The sequence below is a fragment of the Schistocerca cancellata genome, chromosome 10 (assembly GCF_023864275.1).
Source record: "Schistocerca cancellata isolate TAMUIC-IGC-003103 chromosome 10, iqSchCanc2.1, whole genome shotgun sequence".
Taxonomy (NCBI): Eukaryota; Metazoa; Arthropoda; class Insecta; order Orthoptera; family Acrididae; genus Schistocerca; species Schistocerca cancellata.
Genome location: NC_064635.1, coordinates 201,692,187 through 201,715,613, shown reverse-complemented (window position 1 = coordinate 201,715,613; position 23,427 = coordinate 201,692,187). Strand labels below are relative to the sequence as shown.

Sequence of the window (23,427 nt, the reverse complement as noted above, 5' to 3'; positions counted from 1 at the left end):
CATTAGAAACAGATTTGAGCACATTTTAGAAAAGAGTTGGCTTAACAACCATAACTCTATTGTAAACAAATCGTAAAATACATCTTGCCTCCATCGACTCCAAGATGAGAGTTTCTTCAGAATTCCAAATCTAAAAAGTTCATGTTATTTATAACAATGGTCACTGATATGATTAATACAGAATAACCTAGAAGTTCCATAGTTCTTCCTTGCTCTTTCACTATGACTTCCATGGATCGACCGACAGGTACTTGTCAGCGCCGTTCGACCGCCGTGTCTACAGTCTTCTCACGACAAACTTCAAACACACGTGCTGTGATGCACAGTAGGTAGGATTCTATCATACCAATCTCAATTCTAAAATATCAAGTGTTCGAGATGGTAGAAGGCCGAGTGGTTCTAGAATTTACGCCGAAATTCTCAAAACGTGTTGCAGGATATCTGGGTTAGTGCTCCCTCTGGTATAAATGTAAAGCATTCAAACTGACATCCAGCAACCAGCAACTAACGCACACCATTCCTGGAAACAGCATTCACAGAGGGGTTGTAGTCTAACTGATGCAACACATTTTTGAACAGTAAACAGCTAGGACCTAACTTGAAATTAATGTCACTAATTCTTCTTAAATTTCAGGGTCTGTCATTCTACAAAGATGAAAAGTGCTCTTCAAGAACTGAAGCTACATTGACCAAGAAAGTGGTTTATCAACAATATTAGGGAAAGGATAGAGCCTTACTCGCCATAAAGATGACCTGTTGAGTTGCAGACAGACGTAACAAAAAGACTGTTACACAGTTACGCATTACAGTTTTGACCAAAACCTTCTTCAGCAACAGAGCTGCCGGTGGTAGTGGTAGTGGTTTTTTTTTTTTTTTTTTTTTTTTTTTTTTGTGTGTGTGTGTGTGTGTGTGTGTGTGTGTGTGTGTGTGTGTGTGTGTGTGTGTGGGTGGGTGGGTGGAGTAGCAATCTATCCTTTTCCAAATACTGTTGGTATATCAACCTAGAGTTTCCATTGTTCAAGAAAGTGGTTGTTTTATAACAAGGGAGAAACCTGGGATAATATTTACAGATTCCCTGACTAATTGGAAGCATGCATCTGGAATAGTTACTTTGTCAAGGCTATGCCCCCTAACACCAATGTAACAAATTTCTTGGAATTTCATGATAAGACAAAAAAATATACACTGTTGTAGGTGGGGCAACTAACAGGAACACAGTATAACAGATTTGAATGCTGTACTTCACATCACACATAAGCATGGTGCAAGTTTTCATCATAGTCACCAAGCCTCTGTAAATGATGATTGGAGTATTGTATCTATAATTCAATTCCTTGATGACTGAAATCTGATCCTTGGATCAGAGGGCCATTCGAGAACCACTGCTTGAGCATCCTCATCACTGGAAAATCTATTTGCTCTCCAGATGTTGTTGCAGCTTGCAGAAAAGATTGAAATCACGTGGTGCAAGGTCCTCCTTCCTTCAGCTTCAGCCGTGTCTGTGGCCTTTGTCAAATTGTTGGGACTATTTCACTATGGCAGGACACAGCATTGCGTTTGTTCAATACCATCAGAATTTCATGGTGAACCAGTGTGCAATTTAGATGTTTTGTCCACAAGTATCATACTGTCCCACATACTTCATCTTTGGAGTATGTTTCCAGTTGCTGCAACGATTTTACTTGTTCATTATGATGCACTATTATCCATACTGCAGCAAAACTGTGTCTGCAAGATGGATTACTATAGTCATACAAGTCTATGTGTGGGACGACACAGGTAACTTACTTTCTGAAGTTCTTGCTTATAATATGTCATCATTAGTTAATGCTGTTGCTGCACATATTATATGAACTGTTTAATAATCACGTTAGAGTTCTTTGACAATGTATAAAAAATGCACCTTAGAAATTCAGAATTGCATTAGAAGTAAAATAAACTATTAAGAAGATAAAATATGGTTCAGCATGACTAAAGTTTGGACACAAGCAAATCATTTGAAGGCCATTATTACACATGAGTAGCTGCATGCAGAAAATGCAAGTTTTAACATAATTAATAGTTGTCAAATGAAATCACTCTTCTTTTGGCTGTTAGAACATTACATATTGGTATTGCGATTTTAATATGTAATTTTCTTGTATTTTGGGTTGCCGTAACCCAGTGAACAATATCAAGATGTGACATGCTGTGTAAGAGGAGTTGGATGTGGTGGTGTGAATTTATCTGCTGCTCCGTACACCATACACATTAGGAAGGTGGTCAAATAATGATATAAACATGTAGCAGACATGGTAAATGGATCACAACAAGCCCACTTTGCTAGCAACAGCTGTCTGTGCAGCCAGTATATTTTGAGAAATGGTAAGATAATAAACAAAAAAATGCAAATATTGGGATTGTTAATACCTGTTGGATAATTCCTATATAAGGTTGATGAAAGAGGTAAAGATAGCAATAAGTATTATGTTTAGTAACTGTTCTCATAATTTCAGAGTTAATACTTTGTTTTGGACCACTGATAGTGAAGGGTCATAAAAGAGACACACAAATTATCTCAGTGTTGACAAGGTTAGCTTTTTGGATTGTTTACCATGTCTGCTACATGAAATTTAAACTTTGATATTTATGTCATTACTTCATTAGTTTTCTAATGTGCATAGTATCCAGAACAGCAGATGAATTCACACTACAACATTCAACCACTGTTACACAGCATGTCACTGCTTTATATCACTGAGTGGGTTACAACAGCCACACAGTACACGAACATCACAAAATGTCAAAATCACAATCCCAATAAATAATATTATAACAGCCAAAAACGGTATGATTTCATTTAAAAATTTCACGAATGATGTGGTCCCAGTCTATTCAAATTTTAACTTAATAATTAAAGCTTTTTCTTTTGCTTCACATCTTATATTAGTTTCCTTAGTTAAAGCTGCATACTTCCTTGTTGCTAAATAATATGTGCTGTAATACCAACTTTTAAGTACTGGGTAGGTCATATCCTTGCTGCTTCTCGTGGACTATGATCTAAGTGTTTCATATATCACTTGGGTGTTTCAGAAACCAGTCAGCAGTGTAGCACCAACGTCAGTGCAGCATCAGAAGCCATCTCCAATTTATCAGACGTCGTCGACAAAGATACAGCCGGTGCAGCCGCAAACGATCAGCTCTACAGCTCCCCAGGTACATTAATCCTGTGTGTGGTGCGATTCACAGAAAACTACAGAAATGAGGCATTTTACAAGATAAGAAGTTACTCCTGTGTTGCTTGATGGTAGTACAGGTCACACCAGAGATGATTTCAATTTGTTGTTACAAGATTTTTATTAGAGGAAATGGGTCAAAGAAGAGACTGGGTAGGAAAAGATATTTTATGAAGAGAATTAAGAGTTGAATATGTAACACTAATGTCAAAGAATACAAGAGAAAATCTTGATGCAATAAAATAAAATAAATTTCGGCAATACATACGGCTGTTGGTAAATTATTGCATCGGGTAGTTCATGCTGGCCGTCGTCCCACGATCCATAATGGATCAACGAAGATTAAACAAGAGAAAATGGCTTGAATGTCATTAAAGAATAGAAGACTTCACAGTAGAAGGGCTTACCATCATAACCCAGTTGGCAAAATATAATGTGGCTGAGCAAAGAAGAAATGGTGAGGAATTCTTTGAAATCAGAAGAGACAAAACCATGAGTTGTGAAATGAAAAATGGAAATACATTTGTATGTGTGGCCATCTTCCACAGCAGCTGTTAACATCTGTTGTTATAGGTTATCTGTCTTGAGCTGACTGCAGTGTAATTAAAGAGAGTTACACCAAATGCTTTTCACTTTTATTTACAAAGCTTCTTCTGTGGTATTCTGTAAACTGGATACACATGTTTGTCCATTTATTTTTCGATTCTTTTAGGTTAAAAACAGCATTTTCTTTATGAAGTTGGACTGCAAGCTTCTTATGGTGTTTCTTTACATAATCTGCACCTTCCCCTCTTGCTAGCAGTGGTTGGTGTCGACAGGATTCATTTCACGTCTGTAGTTTTTGGCATTTTGCTGAAACAATACAGATTTTATTACAATGACAAAACTTTGAAAGAAACTACAGAAACACAACACCATAATCACAAAGGGAGATAAAGGAAACACAGTGTTTCTCATGGATAAAGAGCAATACATCAGTAAGACACAAGAGTTCAAAATTAAAATCATATCCAACAGACAGATTCCAAATGAAGCTGAGAAACACTCTAAAAGACATTAAACATAGAATAGAAAACAATGAAAAAGGAAAACTGATACAAACAAATTCCAATGCACCTTCCCTCCGATGCCAACCAAAGATACACAAGAAAGATCTCCCTGTCAGAGCTATTGTGAATTATAGAAATGCTCCAACGTACCCACTTGCAAGATACACACTGAAAATCTGATCAGAAAACTACAAATTACAAGAAGACAGGACTATTAGAAACACCACACAATTGATTCAGTACGTAAAAGGCATAAAAGTTCCAGACAAGTCCACCCTCCTGTCATTTGATGTAGACTATGTATTCCAATATGCCAATAACTGAAACAATAAACATTATAGAACAAAATCCTAAGACACACAGTACACTTCCACATGAATGCATCAAAGAAATAGTCAGGCTTTTAGAGCTAATAACAAAACAGAATTATTGTCATTTCGATAATGAATTCTACTTACAAAGTGAAGGATTACCAATAGGATCTCCAGTGTCTGGAACCATAACGAACATATTTATGAACCATGTAGAACATATTATATTTAACAAAATAGTGCCAAATAGGTACAACATCCTATACTGGATTAGATGTATGGATGATATCTTGTACCTGATAATGAACCAAACAATAAAATTGACCAATTACACACAGACATAAATTCTGTTCGTGATAAGATACATTTTACAATAGAGAAAGAGCAAAATAGACAGTTAAATTTCTTGTACATCACGATAAAGATTCGAAACAGCCAACACACATTTGCCATATACCGAAGACTGACAACAACAGACACATTTATACATGAGACATCACAACACTCTAATTCTCAAAAGCAGACAGCACTTGCATACATGCTCCACAGACTAAACCCCGTATCATTAGATACAATTACAAAAAGGAAAGAATACTATAATACAAATAGCCACAAACAGTGGATACAAATAGAATTGGTGACATATCTGAACAAGAAAAATCAAGAAACAGGAAAGAACACACACCCAACTGTCATCAACACAAGGACAAAATCGCACAGAAACAAATACACAAAATACAGGGATAGAAACAATACAAGGTGTGAAAGAAACAAAGTAAAAGGTGGTACACAATGACATACAACCACAAATTCGCACACAGAATATCCAATATTTTCAAAAAACAAGGCATAAAAATAGCACACGAAACCAACTCAATTCAGAAATACTTTCCAAAAACAATAGGAAAAACTGATTTCTATCAGAAATAAGGAATATACCAACTGAAATAGAATACATGAGATGCAAGATACATAGGTCAAACCAAGAGGACACTTGACATCAATGCAACAGTGAACATGTAAGAGCATGGAGGTATAGGACAAATCATTCAACTTTTGCAGAACACTTACACCAGCAACCAGAGACACAGACATGGAAATCATAAGAACATAAACAACAACAAACACCTCCTCACCTTACAACAAAACTACCACATCCAGAAAACCATAACATAAAAGAAACAACTCATAAATGATCAGATCAACTTGGCAAACCACACACTCTTCAAACTGGTTGACCACGTAATATAACATTAAAAGTACAAAAAGTATAACCACAGTCTCTATTTACCACTACCAGATTTGTCCCATAATCACTGTCCAGGCCATCCCTGTCATCCCCCCCCCCCCCACCCTTGTCACTCTTGTCTCTAGTCTCTACCTTATCTACATACAAGACAATTTCTCTCTCTCTCTCTCTCTCTCTCTCTCTCTCTCTCTCTCTCTCTCTCACACACACACACACACACACACACACACACACACACACACACACACAAAATCATTTCATGGGTTGGCAACACTCACAACATTAACAATAACAAACAATTAGGCATAAACACTATGGCAGTGATGAATGACAAACAGTTAAGAAAGTCAATTATAAATAGCGCATCACAGGAAATAATGCAAAAAGCAAAAAACTGCAGATGTGAAATGAAGCCTATTGACACCAACCACTGCTAGCAAGAGGGGAAGGTGTAGACTATGTAAAGAAACACTGTAAGTAGTTTGCAGACCAACTTCATAAATAAAATGCTGTTTTTAACCTAAAAGAATCACCAAATAAATGTACAAACGTGTGTGTGTCCAATTTACAGGATACTACAGAAGATGCTTTGTAAATAAAAGTGAAATGCGTCTGGTGTAGTTCTTTCTAATTACACTGCAGTCAGTTCAAGACCGATAACGTATAACAACAGATGAAAAATGGAAACATAGTTAAGGTTTATTTACAGCTGCGCATCCTGCACTGTGTGTGTAGGTGCGTACCTCTCCCTCAACATATACAAATACATGATTCCATTCGCACATATGTGAAACCGTGCATGTTGTTCCGGTGATAAACATGCCTGCTTTGCTAGTAGCAGCTGTCAGTGCAGCCAGTGTATTTTGAGAAATGACAAAATAATAGTAACAAATGTAAGTACTAAGATTGTTAATACCTGTTGGGTAAGCTTGATGAAAGAGAAAGGATAGCAAGAAATAATATGTTTAATAAATGTACTCATTATTCCAGAGTAATACTTTATTGTGATGCTTCACTGATAGCAAAGGACCATTCAGAATAGAGAGACATCATACCAGTGTTGACAAGGTTACCTCTGAAACTTCAAATTTCTTATAGCAGGGATCATTACTCCAGTTTGAAGTTCCAATCAGAATCAAACATTGTCATAAACATTTTCCAGGCTTGCTTGAAATTCCTGTAAAAAGATTTTAAACTATAGGATGAAAACACACGCTTATTTGAGGCTTCAGTTTCCTCCAGTAGACAATGAGAATTTGTTTACTTCTGAACATCAGACATTCTAGGAGTATGTGAAATGGAAGTGCTGAAAGGATAATGCATTTCTGTTTATGTATGCACCAGACACATGACTAGGTCTTTGTGACAGTGGAGGGTCTTATTTTGTCAAGTGTATTCAGCCCCCAAATATTTAGAACTGTTTGGCTACTATCGGAGATTTTGAATTGAGATGGAATTTCCAGCTCTGTTAGAGGTCTTTTGACTGCAAATGTATGGTTACCATACAGCAGTGCAAACAGCTATTTCAGTTACTTGCCCTTGTCAGTGCAAAATATTTTTGTATCCAAGTGGCTTGTAAAGAAACCAGGACATCTTTGCCAGTCCAGGATGCCAGAATTACTTAAACACATTGACGTCAAAGGTACGAACGAAGGCTTATTATTTTGTTCACATTTACCTTTATTGTTTCTAGTTTGTACTTACTTATGAGGAATTGTAGACAGTCGGAATTGTAGACAGTCATTGTCTTTCATTCTGCTTCTGAAACCCTCAGAATTCCCACAAACAAAGAAATGCACAATAAGTCAGTCAAGTTCTAAATGTTTCTTGTTGGACCACTTGGCCATCAAACAGATAAATTTGAATGCATATGGGGAAACAGTCTTTCAACTGAGATGCCTAGTAAAGTACATCAGCATCTACATGGATACACTGCAAATCATACTTAAGTACCTGGCACTACTATTCTTTGAACATTCTTGATGTACTCTGTTAATCCTGTGTGGTTAGGATCCTAGACTGGAGAGCAGTATTCCAAAAGAGGATGGAAAAGTGTAGTGAAGGCTGTCTCTTCAGTGCTCTGCCAATAAAACAGTGTCTTTCTTTTGCCTTCCCCACAACATTTTGTAGGTGTTCTTTCCACTTTAAGTTGTTCATAATTGTAATTCCGAGGTATTTAGTTGAATTTATGGCTTTTAGATTTGACTGATTTATCGTGTAACTGAAGTTCAACAGATTCTTTTCAGCACTCGTGTGGATGACTTCACATTTTTCATTATTTAGGGTCAATTGCCATTCTTGCATCATACAGATGTCTTATCTAAATTGCTTTGCAATTTATTTGGCCTTCTGATGACTTTACTAGTCAACAAACGACAGCATAGTCTGCAAACAAGCTAAGATGGCTGTTCAGATTGTCTCTAAAATCATTTATATAGAAAAGAAACAACACAGGGTTGTCACCACCATGGGGAAAATCAGAAATCACCTCTGTTTTACTCAGTGACTTTCTGTCAATTTCTAAGAACTGTGAAGTAAAGCATGAAACAAACATAATCACGGAAAGGCACATGGGATGGAGAGGCATCTGCATCTACATACACTGGTCCATGTTATGAAATGTCAGGTTTGCATGAGGTTGCACCATTGTCTGGGCTCCCTTTCTTCTTTGTTCAGTGGCCTCACACACCTAGTATGCAAGTAAGTGAAAACGCACATTTAGACAGCCTGAGGTATGTATCTTTTTAATTGTTCAGCCATGCAATGCATTTCTACAGCAGATGTTGGTGCTGAGTCCACCACAGGGGACCTCGACACCTCTGACTGGCACACCAGAGTCCGCCCCTACCTCTGCGTCGGTAACTGCAGCGACGACTCTGCAGCAGCCTTCCACTCCGAAGCCGGCGCTGCCGCCTAAGCCGACGGTGCCGCAGGCGAAGCCCACGCCGCCACCACCACCCAGGCAGACGGCGCTCCACCAGCATCAGGGCTCAGCAGATGACAGTCTGAGGTACGGATGGGATTGTCAGATTTCTGCTACTGCAGTTACCAACATTGAATCTAAATTTTGAACTTAAAAAACTGTATACCTTTTTGCATGTGAGCCATGTGTCATGTGGCATTAGAGTCTGTCATGACCTCCTTTCCTCCCTATTTTCACCTCACAAGCAGGGTAGCACTAAAAATGCCCAGTGTCCTCAGTTATTTGTTCTGTACATTCCAACTTCTATCTTCGTTTATATTTTTTGCCTCTGCAGATCTCTAGTTCCTCATTTTCATGGAGGACAGCAGTCTCATGATTGAAACCTGTCAATGACACCCTTTCATTATGAATTTCATTCCCACTCCTAAATATCTTCTTCTTCTTCTTCTTCTTCTTTCCTTGTTGCCACTTTAATATACATGTTGAACAACAGATGAGGAGGAATGCATCCCTTAATTAAGCCGTTTTTAATCTAAGGAATTCTCTCTTGGCATTCTATTCATATTGTTTCCTCTTGGTTCTTGTTCTTTTGTTTATTATTCATTGCTGCCTGGAGTATATACTTATTTTTATGAGAATTTCAATCATCTTGAACTACTTTATATTGTCAAACATTTTTTCTGGATTGACAAATCTTATAAATGTGTCTTGACTTTTTGTAAATATTGCTTCCATTATCAAGTGTAATATTAGAACTGATGGTCTCTCTCGTTTTCCTAAAGTATGAAATTTTTATTGCTTGTGCTACATTTCTATCCCATTCCATCATTTCTATTTCACCTCAGCCATCAGCCTTGTGTCCCTTTCGACCAGTCAACAATAATAAACTCTCAGATCTAAAGATGATAATCATACACGGCAAAATTTAGTCATCCATCGTTTGTCATACAACTGAGACTGTGAAAGTAAATGTTCCTTAATGCATGCCTAAATTAGAATTGTGTAGTGCTTCTTTAGTGTACTTAAATGATTTTAACTACCTTATACTACTTCCAATAGCATTCCTTCAAATGTTGTCATTCGAAAATGTAAATGTACGAGGTCTGTTCAAAAAATACTAGAACTTTGTCCACAAATTTTTTCTATGCTTATCTTTTACTTACTGCATGGTCTCCTTTGAAATACTGTCCTCTGCAATTGATACACTGCTCCCAATGTCGTTTCCACTTCCAGAAGCAGTCTTGGTATGCTTCTTATTGGATCGCGCAAAGTGCCATGTGGAAAATTTCTTTCGTCTCGTCTATTGTTGCAAATCTCTGTCCTTTCAGCAGAGTTTTTAACTTCGGAAATGAAAGAAAGTCTGCAGGGGCCAGATCTGGAGAATAGCGAGGATGAGGAAGCAGAGTGATTTAGGTTTTTTTTTGTCCAACAGTCATGTGTCCAACAGTTGTGTAGGGATTAATGTGCAAGTGCATTAGCATGATGCAAGTGCTATGAATTGTCTTGCAATATTTCAGACCATTACTTCTCACATTTTCTGACAGACTCACAACACATCCAAATAGTGCCATTGATTAACGGTTTCTCCCTGTGGCATGAATTCATGATGAACTGATCCTTCAAAGTCAAAGTAAACTATCAGCATGGCTTTGACATTTGACCTGACCTGATGAGCATCTTTTGGTCTTGGTGAACCTTTCGTAATTGTGAAGATTGAACCTTGGTCGCAACATCATAACTGTAGACTACATTCCTGGATCATTTGGTGTCCCCTTGTAAAGGTTTTCTTCAGTCTCATGCATGATTTAATGCAGATGCATTGCTCTCCAACTCTGCCATCTCGAAATTCGCATATTGTGCAACACAATGTTCTACTCAATACAGCACTGAACAATAAAGAACAGACATAAAACAGTGAAACTTCTGGCATTTACACATTAAACACAGTTGTGGTTAGGGATGCCAATGGCATTTTGCTCCCCCATTGGCGCGAAATTACGAATTTTCCAGAATTTTTTGAGTGGACCTCATATAAGGAGCAGACAAATGAAAACTGAATACCCACTACAATGGGACCATGGAATTTCTATTCAAAAGTAGTCATTACACTTGTTAAGATATTTAGCCCACTGGGATGAGACCATAAAGTCCTGTTTTGTAGAGTGTGCTTGGCCAATGACAGATCCACTCTTGCACTTGCTCATCAAACTGAAACCAACATCCATGTGTGTCTTTCTTCAGGTCACCAAAGATGTGAAAATCACATGGTGAACAATTTGGGATGTACAAAGGATGTTGCAATGTCTCCCAATGAAATTGCTGAAGTGTGGCCTTCAGCTGATAGTCGGTGTGGGGGTGGACAGGATCATTCTGTTTAACAATATTTGGACTTCCTGCACATCACAGTTTCTGTGAAGTGTCTTTGTAACACTCTGCATTGATTGCAATTCCATGCTCAAGGAAATGGATGTGTAGAGTCCCTGCAATTGAAGACCGTTACTGGAATGTCTGTCAACAGCTTTGGATTTCTTTGGCAAGAGAGATGTGGGATGTTTCCACAGTTAGCTTTTCTGTTTGCCCTTGGGCTCAAAATGGTGGCACTACATAAGGCAACCTGAAGAAAGATATGAGTGGATGTTGGTTGGAGTTGGATGAGGAAGTGCAAGAGTGGGTGTGGGTGTTGGATCTCAGTGGCCGACCGCACCCCACAAAATAGGAATGGTTTGTTATCTTGCAGTAGGGTAAATGTCATCATTCATGTGGTGGGCACTTGTAGTGGTCCCACTGTGGCTGGTGCACAGGTTCCATTTGACTACCCCTCATACCTTGGCGCACATGAATCGGCTAATAACGATTTCACACTTCCTGTAAAAGCAGAAGATTCTTGTTGAATGTTAGCATATGTGTTTGGTCTGTGTTCTCCTCCACAAATGTGGCAGTTTTTCATGAAATACTGTTCATTCTGTTTGATGCAGCAGCATACAATCAGTTTGATGTGATTAGATGCTAAAATCAGCAACGTGAATGTCTATAACATTAACTTCGGTGTCTAATGTAATCCTTCATCTCATCACTATATTACCAAAAATTAAATATAGTTACAGACTTAATTCAGCAAGTGAATTTTTTGACAAGATAACCCAAAGCGTATCACCACATGCCAATAATGATAAGGATGTCATTAGAACAATAACAATTTCAATGCTGGGTGGGGTTCTTCACTGAAAGAAATAACATGACACAATTTTCTTATAACTTATCGTTACTTTTTTCTAGGAGCAAGTAGTAATTACACATATTTTCAGTCACTAATTCTGTCTGACTTGCATACAAATTTGAGTTCAATTTGGATAACCTTAACACATGAAAGAGGCAAGTACTGCAAACCCAATACTGCCATGAACTGACTATACAGTTGCAGACACGGTAACTCTGTAACTTTTTGACAAGGAATGTAAACTTTTTTGTTACAATTAATACATCCTTTTTTATAATTCAGTTGATTTCACAGCAAACTGTATATTACAGTTTACTTTAATTCTTAATCACAGTCATAATTTTCATTAGTATCTCAATTTTACTGATGAAACTGTATTTGTGAATCTTTCATTTGTTATCATTTAATAATTTCTCAAGTTATTAAGGGTTTTGATATTTGTCCACATAACTTTGAACTTTTATTATTGAGTTAATTTTTCAGTAAATGTGACTTTCACAAGACTAATATCTTTTTAGGAAAATCGAGATCTTAGTGATGTGGACAATACATTTCCTATATATGCTTTTTACTGATTGATGTTATTAGTTTCTTCAACTATTTGACAGAAGTTATAAATAAGAGATTATTTTTCTGCAATCAAAATAGATAAATAATGATATGAAACTAAAGGACAATGCAAAGGAAGCGGGAAATGTTGAATGCTAAAGAATGCGTATTAGGTTGTATATTAGTTGTGTGTATCATGTTTTCCTACACCGCTTGACATCGGTGGTTACAAGTGCAATTCTCCGAACAGACAACAGGAGGCCGTACCGGACGACAGCAGCCCCGGTGCTGTGCCGGGACTGGGAGAAGACCAGCAGCAGGCCACGCCCCCACCCCTCCCCAGGTTGCCTGAGGGGCCGCAGCACCAGCAGCCGCCCCCACAGGCACAGGCCCCACCTCCACCACCTGCCATAAAGGCGAGGGGCCCCATCAACCTGGTAAGACACCGTTTTGTCATAAGTTTTAGTTGATAGTGTTATTTCAGTTGCTAACTGCACAGTCTGTTTCTTTCCTTATTTCATTGAAATTGTATAGTATTAAAACAGCAATGCTCAGAGTCTTTTAATGTATTACTCCAGACGGCTGGCCATAGACTCACCCACAGTGGGATCTAACTTGGTTATGTGGTGAAGTAAAGCTACACACTCCAGCTCAAAATACTTTTGAGAAAGTGTAGTGATTATGCTTCAAAGCTACAATATAGAACCAAGAAAACAAAAGCTAATTGATTCTACAAAAATAGCTCTTGCAAAACTCTAAGTCTTCCTGTTGTTCTGTGAGCTTCACAGTGCTGTAGACAATTGCGCTCAGGTTGATGCCACGTTCTGTGACTTCAGGAAGGCATTTGACACCACCCCGCACTGCCATTTAGTAGGAGAGGAATGAACTCACCAAGTGTTAGACCAGATTTGAATCTGGATTCCAGACTTCCTTACATATAGAACTCAACATATTGCTTTTAGCAGAAAAAAAGAACCTGACTGGCATATATGTAACTTCTGGAGTACCCTAATTGAATATGATTAGACTGTTACTGTTAACAAAGTATATAAATGATCTAGTAGAAAGCATTTTAAGATTGTTAGCAGATGATGAGGTTGTCTGTACGAAAGTAGCAAAGCCAGAAAACAGTATCGATTTGCAGAATGAACCTACAGAGGATTGATAAATGGTGTCAGCCCTGGCAATTGACTGTGCGTGTAAATAAATATAACATATTGGGCATACATAGGAAAAGAAATCTATTTTGTATGACTATATAACTCAAGACAAATTGCTGAAAACAGTATCTATTGTAAAATATGTGGGAGGATTATCCAGAGTGATCTCAAGTTGAATGTCCATGTACAACAAATTGGAAGAAAAGCAGTTGCAAGAGGGGATTCATAGGAAGAATCTTCAGGAAATGTAACTCATCTGTGGAGGCAGTGGCTTACAAAGTGCTTGTTAGACTTATTCTTGGGCATTGTTCATCGCACAGTGGATCCATACCAGATAGGACTGTAGGGGGGAGGGGGGGGGGGAGAGAGAGAGAGAGAGAGAGAGAGAGAGAGAGAGATCAAATAAAGAGTGACACCTTTAATCACAAGATTGTCTACTTCATGTGAGAGCATCATCTAGACGCTCAGCAAACTCCAGTGACGGATATTGTAAGGGGCGTGTTGTGCATCACAGACAGGTCTACTATTGAAATTTGACAGCACTTTCTGGGATGACTTAGACAACACACTACTTCCTCCTACATACATGTCACAAAACGTCCATGACAAGAAAATTTCAGAAATTAGAGGTAACGCAGAGATTTACCGACAGTCATTCTTCCCACACACCATTTGCAAGTGGTACACAAGAAGGGCATCAGTTATGACTATCTTAAGTACCTCCTGCCACACAGGATTAAGCGGCATGTGGAGTATGAAGTACCGTATTTACTCAAATCTAAGCCGCACTTTTTTTCCGGTTTTTGTAATCCAAAAAACCGCCTGCGGCTTAGAATCGAGTGCAAAGCAAGCGGAAGTTCTGAAAAATGTTGGTGGGTGCAGCCACAACTAACTTCTGCCGTCGAATATATGTAGCGCTACACAGGCATGCTTTATAGGCACAAAGATAAATACTGGCACCAAATCCTCTGCGTCAGTAAAAAAAAAAAGTGGGAGACGAGCTTTTTTTCTCCGGCCCGCATTTCGACCACTGCATTTTCATACATTATCCAACGAAGTAAATACAAATTCCGTATTGTTCATCTTCGAATGTCGCAGCATTTCAATGTACTACGAAAATCCGACTGGCAAGACTGTTTGCGATGTTTGTCAATATGGCCAACTCTACGTTCTGAATTTTTTCATACCTGTGAGAAGAGATGGTTGTTAATAGGAACTTCTATGAATTGTGAATCACCTGCAGTATTCTCTTCACCATAAGAATAATACGAATATAAACATTTTGCCATGTATTGTTTCGTGTTTGCTGCTATCTCATTTAAATCCTGTCTGCCTAATAAACTACGAAACTAGAGTGAGACAACAGCAAACGCGGAAGAATATACATATCGTGTCATGTTTATATTCGTATTATTCTTATGCCTAATAGTGATACAGTCAGAAATGAAGCACAGCAATTGACTAGATTTTTAAATCTAAGATGACTCTAATTTCTGTGCAGAATGTAATGTACTAAAGAGGCGCCTGCAAAGATTTTCAAACGGAGAAAAATTTTCGCTGAAGTCTTGTTCAGAACGTCTTCTATCATACGCAGTGTATTATTTGGTTCTTGTTGTTCATTATCAAAGAAAGCAGCAGTGTAAGTAACAACAAATAGCAGTCTCTTGCCAATGTTTCGCTAATGAGACGATTCCTCTCCTTTTTTTTATTGTAAGCGGCGGTAGTGCGCACAAAAGCAAGCAATGCCGCGAGCGGTGACAGGCCATAGACACGCACTATCAGAATGCAACAAACAATGCATGACACAGTACAGTAATGCATTTTGAGCTTAGAGTGATGTTAACACCTATAACAAAGAAAATGGCGCTTATCAGATCAGAGAAAAATAAGCAATCAATTCAAACCAGACGAAGCACATGAAAAAGGAAGGGTACCCGTATAAATAGGGACGGAGCGCCTGACGCATAGCAATGGCTATGTGGTAAAGCTTAACTGCTAAGGTTACGATTCGAACCAAACTACTGTAGCTGTATCATCATTCATTCGACCTAAATTGTGTTTCATATTACAATGGACCAACTTTGTTTTGATTTGGAGATGCAGCCTAAAACTTTTCTCTCCCCTTGAATTTAGAGTTTCAAATTTCAGGTGCGGCTTAGATTCAGGAAATTTTTTTTTTCTTAATTTCGAGTCTCATTTTTCAGGTGCGGCTTAGATTCGAGATAAATTTACATTCCTCCCTGAGAGATAAGGTTTCACTTTAGGATTGTCGCCTTCAGCTGAACTGTGGATTACATACCATTGGCAAAAAACTGACATTCTACCATTATATTGTGGAGTGATGTGCATACACTAAAAGTGACCAAACATTGATAACCGGTACAAATTGTGTCGGGCCATAAACTACCACCATACATTTCACACAGAAGACTTTACTGAAGTCCAAAGTGTTTCCTAAAGATGTTATTGTACATGCTAACAAAGTTGGCTGGTTCATGGAGGACATGGTTTTAGAATGGATCAGATGTGTCTGGCAACGTCGTCCTGGTACCTTGCTAGGTTTGCCATGTATATGCTTGTGCTAGATTCATATGCAGGTCAGTGTACACCAGCTGTGAAGAAAAAAAAATAGCAGAGGGTAAAACGGACTTAGTTGTAATTCCAGAATGGATGACGTCAATTTTGCATCTGTTAGATGTTTGTTTAAACAAACCTTTTATGGACAAGCAGAAAAATACCATATGTATACACAGTGTCTAACAAACGAAGGTAGGCAATTAATGCCTACAGGACATGTTAAGTGTGCAAGCTTGGCTCAACTATGCGTGTGCATTAGTCAATCTTGAAAATGTCTCCCAAGTGAAACTGTTCATCATGCATTTAAAAAATACTGTATTTCTAATGCGCTTGATGGCACAGAGCATAATGATTCGTACAAAAGTAACAACAAGGAGTCACTAGCGTTAATAATAAAAAGTGAAAAATCATGACTGTGTTCTGGTATGCAGTGCAGCAAGCTCACCTGCAATATCACTGTAACAACTCACGTGCGTGTAGATCCAGAATACTGTATTTCGATGGATAGTGAATTTTCACTGTTGTCAGTGTTTTGCGATGCAGTTGTAGTTTTAAGTGTGCCGAATCCCTAAGAAGTAGGGACGCTTAATACTCTTCATTATATGATGAGCCATATCTTTCACTTTTAAGTGCGGCTTGAAATCGGGGTAAAATTTATTTATTTATTTTTTTACCGAGTCTCATTTCTGGGTGCGGCTTGCATTCGAGGTTGGCTTGCAGTCAGGTAAATACAGTACCTGTGGCATCTTCTAGCGGGATTTTTCCTATCTTCTGTAGGCTTTGCCTTCAAATGCAAGCATCGTGTAATATGGGCCTTAAGAACCTATGAACTCCAGCGTTTATATTAGATACGATTGATCATCTACTATATCGATTCCTCTCTACGTGCACAAGCAAGCTCGAACTTAGCTGACCACGACTGAAGACTAACAATGTACAGCATGCTAACACTCACGCTGCTTTGCATGCTTGCACGCAGCCAAGCTCTGTCCGATTCTGTATGTTCGTAGCAGCATTACAGTATAGCGTCAGATTACACAAGTTTGCATCAGTTTGTGTATTACTGTGTACTATGTGGAGAATCCAGCTGTATATCAGTTTGCCCACTCACATTCATTGCTGTAGTGAAGTTGCCTACAGCAGCAAAAAGAAAAACTCTGTCACGGAGAAAGTGTACTTGATTCGGGAAGTGGTGAGAAACGCATATGTGCCCATAAGTGAAATGGCTCAATGCCTGGTACTTGCACAGTCTTCATTGTCAGGAATATTGAAGTATAAGGAGAAGATTCTGGATCAAGAAACACAGTGTGGTTCACAAGCAAAGCAGAGAAAAATTGTTAAAAAGTCGCTGTACGAAGAAATGGACTCAAAGCTAATGGAGTGGTTCAATGGAGCATGTGCTGAAAATTTACCAATGGGGCATTGATAAAAATGAAAGGATCTGTGATATCAGGGAAACTTGGATTAACAGAATTCAAAGCTTTGAATGGTCGGCTGGATAGGTTCAAAAAACGCTATGGGATAACTCGCAGGGTAGTATGTGGAGAGAGTGTTGCAGTTAATGATGAAAGTGTTGAGCACTGTAAAGAAGAAGTGATGCCACCCCTCTTAGAAGGTTTCAAATCTCGGGATGTGTTCAGTATGGATGAAACAGGCCTGTTTTACCAACCCATGCCCTGTACAGCCTTAAGTGTTAAAGGAGAAGCATTCCGTGGAGGAAGAATGAGCAAGCAGAGAATTATTGTTCTCTTATGCAGCAACGCAGATGACAGTGACAAGCTGGATCCCATAGTAATTGGAAAGTTCCACGAACCATGTTGCTTTAAGAACAGTGCTAAGTATTATAGCAACAAAAGTGCTTGGATGACTGTGGACTTGTTCAAAAATTCTTGCAAGCTTTTGATGCACAAATGGGTGCTAGAAACAGGAAGGTTGATCTCTCTATTTACAAGTATCCTGCTCATCAAACAGACTTAGTATAATTGCAGAATGTGAAAGTGCATTTCGTTCCTGCAAATTGCACTAGCAGACTCCAGCCCATAGATCTAGGGATTATTCATAGCCTGAAAAGCAAGCATCTGAAAGCTCTTGTCCTTACGGCACTTGCCTTTATTGACAGGAATGAGGTGCTTAAATTGAAAATTCTGCAAGCAACGCATATGCTCACAGGAGGTCGGAAAATGGTAAATAAGGAAACCATCTCAAATTGCTTTATGAGGCTGGATGTAATGAAATGAGCACTCAAGACAAAGACGGTGATGAAGCAGTAGTGGACATGCATGACTGGGTGCAGGTATCTATCAATTTACCCATCACTTTTGACGAATGTGTGGCTTGTGATCGTCGTTACTACACGTATCTGAGATGTTGAGGAAATCTGCGAAGATGAAGTAAAGCAGAACGATGATGACGATGATGTTAGGGTTGAAGAAATGCAAACACCATAATTCAGTGAAGCTATTGCCAGCATAGACATTCTCCGGAGATTTGTCACAGCATTTAAAGTGGACAACCCTTTTATAGACAGAGTAGATCAATTGGAGATGGACCTTTTGAACCTAAAATCCAACAGTGTTAAAAAGCAAACTACCGTATTTGATTATAGATATTTCAAAAAATGAGGCGCTATGAAAGTTGCGTAAATATGTGTTGTATATAGAAAAAGTAACTTGATTTATTATATTACTGTAATTGTGTAAGTGTTTTGTGGATGTTATTATTTTGTTGTTTCCTGGGAAACTATGATCTTTGACAACTGTATTAGTGCTACAAACAAAGTTGTAATAACAGTATAGTGTGTAGGGTAGGTATCTCCTTGTTTTATTGTTGTTATTGTGTAAATTATGTATGTTGGTGCAATTCGTGTCAATACAGGCAAAGAGTTCTGGAAAAGGTTTGCTTTCTATCGAAACCTTGATTTAAGATAAACCCCCATTTAAGGTTAAAAAGTTCTGGTTCCTAGAAAAAAAGTTAAAATGGGTTCTACTGTATTTATATTGAGAGGCAAGTCATTCACATAGAAGAGGAATAAAATGGGTCCAAGGATTGAACCTTGAGGAACATCATGTGACACAGTTTTCCCACTGTAATCTGCTCCATCATATGTGATTACTATCATTTGTTTCCTCTCCAAGGGATATGGTTCAAACCATTTCAAAGCAATATCCATTATTCCACACCTGTTGAGTTTGAAAAGCATCAGGGCATGGTTTACAGAGTCGAATGCTTTTGTAAGATAACAGAATATTTCTGCAACCTTAGCTTTCCTATCTAGTGATGAAATAATTTTTTTCAATAAAATCATTTATTGCATCTACTGTGTTTTTGCATTGTTGGAAGCCAAATTGGTTATGTGAAATTATACCATTCTGTGTGATGAAGCTTTGTACCTGTAAAGCAGCAAATTTTTCAAATATTTTTGATATGACAGGGAGTATAGAGATAGGGCAATAATTTCCCCTATCATCTTTTGAACACTTTTTAAACAATGGTTTTACTTCTGCATATTTCAAGAGCTCAGGGAAGTAACCTCCTTAAAAGGATTTGTTTATTATGAGAAAGAGAGGATGCGCTATTATGTTGTAAACTTTCTTAGTTATTTTGGTGGGTATCCCATCCCAGCCAACCAAGTTTTTGTCTTTTAAGGAGATGATGACATTTTTAACAAATTTTGCTGAGACTGTGTTGAATTTTTCAAGACATTCGCAGGTATTGCCTTTTAACCCAAAACTATTTACTTTCTGCTCATAATTTGCTATGTCTAAATCAGATTTTGCTACATTTATGAAGTACTCATTGAAGCACTCAGATATTTGAGCTGGATTTACAACCGATTTTTCCTTAAGTTTGTTTAATTTTTGAAATGTCTCGTTTGTGACTTCGGACTCCAAATTCTGACTTAACTACAGACCTTACTGCCCTTGTTTTATTTTTCTGCCTTGGGATGAATTTGTTGTTTGCCATTTGTTTTGAAGCTTTCACAACTTTTTTAAAAATAGTTATATAGGTTGTAATATATTTTACAAAATCGGGGGTTTTTGTTGCACTTCAGTTGATTGTGTACAGAGAGGGAGAGTTGAGAAGCCTCTGTCAGCATTTTAACAGTCTGCATAGGAATATACAGTTAACTTACGAAACAATGACACATTACCTTTTTTAAACATGGAGGTATATGGAACTGTGGATGGTACACAGGCATACTGGAAGCCACTCCACACAAATTGGTACCTGCACATGGAGAGCCACTATCACCCAGCTCAGAAGTATTCAGTTGATGACTGCCCGTGCCGACTGGATAAGTCACACTAACAACATCAAAGAAGAACTGAGGAAGCCACCAGAAGCCGAGCACTGATCTGCAGACAGCCGCCGATCACTGACAATGTGGCTAGCTCACCAGTAACTTCTTTCCAGCCTCTCCCCTTTCATCATGACTAGCCTATTATATTCTAGAGCCAATGAAGTTTCACAAATGTGACATATTTACACCAATCATATGCAATAAACAGAGCCACCTCTTCTCCACCAAAACGAGTCTTGTCCTGGGAAAGGCCATTGTAATATGGTTGAAACATTGGTTTTACAGTTTATAATTGTTTTGTACAGCGAAGAGCTACAACAACCAGAAGAATTTTAATCATTATTTCTCATATTTTTATATCGTGTGATGCTGTAATAAACCATACTTTTTATTGAGGTGTATCTGTAAATCGTATTAAATTTTCAGTGTCGGAAGCATATGTCGGAGCAGCCGAGGCTGAAGGGCACTGCAGGCCCCGGTGGAGTCCACGTCAGTATCAACAGGCGGATTGAGATGCCTCCGGCCTTCCTCTTCCCTGAGACAGATGCACCTCCCTCAGATTTGGTGCACAGCTCTGCCTCAACTGTGACGTCTTCATTACCGACACCAACAATGACTACCTCTGTGAACTCTGCTATCCAGGTAATGTTGTGTTTATGGTTACAGGAACTTTCAACAAACAGCCTTTCCTCTCTAATGGACCACCCTTTTGCCTGTTGTTTCTTATTTTTAGTATAAATTGAAGGTTTGATTTTCTTGAGCAGTTTGATTTAGCAAGTTTTAAGGCTTTCCTTAATGCCTACTTTTGACATTAGTTGCTGAAAACTAGGGCACCTGGAGATATGTGCTTCCTCTTCCTGTAAATTTTGCGGGCTCTGACTGTTTTCCTTTTTGTGTTTAAATGTAGTGTGTCAACTCCTTGCATGAAGGCTTCATGATTTGGTTTCATAATGTTTCAAACAAATACTAAAAATGTACATACATGTGTTACTTTACAGTGTTGTCAGCCTGACATCCACAAGGTAAACAGAGAATGCAAGATTTTTGCTGTTTATGAGAGAATAAGAAACCTGGTAATTAGGTAACTTTCCCACCTTAAGATTTGTTCAACTGTTGAACGAGTTAGTTTCATTTGACTGTTTTTCACCTTGGATAAAGTTATTAATAATAATGGGAACTTATATCTGTAGCCTGAAGTAAAATTATGTCTCAGCCCACAACACAATGACCCTATTAAGGTGTAAAATATGTGTTTTAGGAAAGGAGGACTGGTTTAAACTGTAAGCTGTACATCTTCGCAGTTACAAAGAAGAAAAATGAAACTAACCAAACTTAAAAAATGTGCAGTGTAAAATGGCACTACCTGGCGGCCAAGCAATGTTTGTTTGTGGCTCTGTAAATTTAAGATATATATACTACAATTACATGCAGTTTACCACTACTGCAAAAACTATACATACATTAGTTGTTTCATTGCTATTTGCCTGATCTAGAAGGACATTTCTATTGTTCTGTTACTTCATTTCCTTTAGTATTCCTAGCAGTGACTTATTTTATTTTATTAATTTATTTATTTATTTACCTGTCTTTATTCACTTGAGGTATTATTTCACAATGATATAGATTTGTAAAGGCAATATATTACAAATCAATGGGCCCAAATATAACACACAGTGTAAATAACATGGTTTAAGAGGACAGGACAGGAAGTCTACAGACACAGGACAGGTGGCTGGCCATGGCCATAATTAAGGAACCATCTCAGCATTTTCCTTAGTGGTGTAGGAAAATCATGAAAAACCAAAATCAAAATGGCCAGACAGATCAGCTCTATCCTCCCGAATATGAGGTCAGTTCCGTAACAGCTGCACTGCCTCATTCAGTGACTGTTATTTGTATAATGTTCCTTCATTTACACACAAATTGTTTAAGTTAACTTGCAGTATAAAACATAATTTCTTTTTTCACTGTCCATACATGTGGACACTCACTGATGACTCCTGGGCCGGTGCTGGTCACTTGGGATGCAAAACATAGTGCCACTTTCCACTGTCACTCAAGTTAAGACACCCACAAATGATTCTCAGTCTGGGGTGATGATACTTTGCCCCTTGTCTCAGTTCCAGATTACATATTCAACTATGTCAGGGTGTATACGACCCGGGAAATCCGGGAAAAACCCGGGAATTTTTGCATCCGGGAGAAAACCGGGAAAAACCCGGGAATTTTTCGGAATTCCGGGAATTTTTCATTGTTTTAGCTTTCAGTTAAATTTTTTTAATTTGGCTGCAGAATTGATTCTCTAGCAAAGAATGTTATTGTATCCTGCTACTGGAGAATGATACTGCAGCAATAAAATATAAACGAGAGGGGAAAAAAATAAAACTTTAGTGACAAAGGAAATGTGCAATTTACAACAACAAAAAACCGTGCACGCACAAGCGTTTGCAAATAGCAAAAATATGTCAAAGGCCGTAGGGCGCAGACTGTAATTCTTCGTAACAATAAACTGCTTGCTATGAGCATGACGTCACAACTGTTCACATTAGGTTCTTTTGACCAATTGCCAGCGGTCTGTTGCGCATGCGCATTTGACTCGCGTATAAGCAGTACCTTCTCCCGCTACTTGAAGTTTGACTGTTAACTGTGTCGGTAACAGTAGCAAGCAGCCAGATGCAAACGAGAAAAATTTTTCTCGCGCGCCGTAGCTGCCAGATTCACGCTTGCACAGAGTTGTCAGAGTTGTAGTGGGGAGGGGGTTAACCTCCACGTGACGCGTGTTTACGTTAAGTGATTTCGCTGCTTCTCTTCGTGTACAGCTCCCAAGTCAAATGAAAACAAAACGGATTTCTGTGGCGGTGGAGCTATCAAGTGAAT

General features: G+C 38.4%; 1 protein-coding gene and 1 long non-coding RNA gene across 3 annotated transcripts in view; one reads left to right on the top strand and one right to left on the bottom strand.

Moving 5' to 3' along the window:
- LOC126106913 (apoptosis-stimulating of p53 protein 1) overlaps nucleotides 1–23,427 on the top strand; it is a 315,526-nt gene that overhangs the window by 252,627 nt on the left and 39,472 nt on the right. The window contains exons 10-13 of one of the 2 annotated variants that reach the window (XM_049913332.1): nucleotides 3,073–3,195; nucleotides 8,605–8,834; nucleotides 12,764–12,950; nucleotides 20,977–21,192. In XM_049913332.1, the coding sequence (XP_049769289.1) occupies nucleotides 3,073–3,195; nucleotides 8,605–8,834; nucleotides 12,764–12,950; nucleotides 20,977–21,192 (756 nt within the window). Of the gene's footprint in view, nucleotides 1–3,072; nucleotides 3,196–8,601; nucleotides 8,835–12,763; nucleotides 12,951–20,976; nucleotides 21,193–23,427 lie in introns of both variants that reach the window. The other variant, XM_049913331.1, reaches the window with a different exon arrangement.
- Nucleotides 8,744–23,427, bottom strand: part of LOC126106914 (uncharacterized) — a 76,571-nt gene continuing 61,887 nt past the window's right edge. The window contains exon 3 of the long non-coding RNA XR_007523423.1: nucleotides 8,744–8,829. This is a non-coding gene — a long non-coding RNA (uncharacterized LOC126106914). The remainder of the gene's footprint in view (nucleotides 8,830–23,427) is intronic.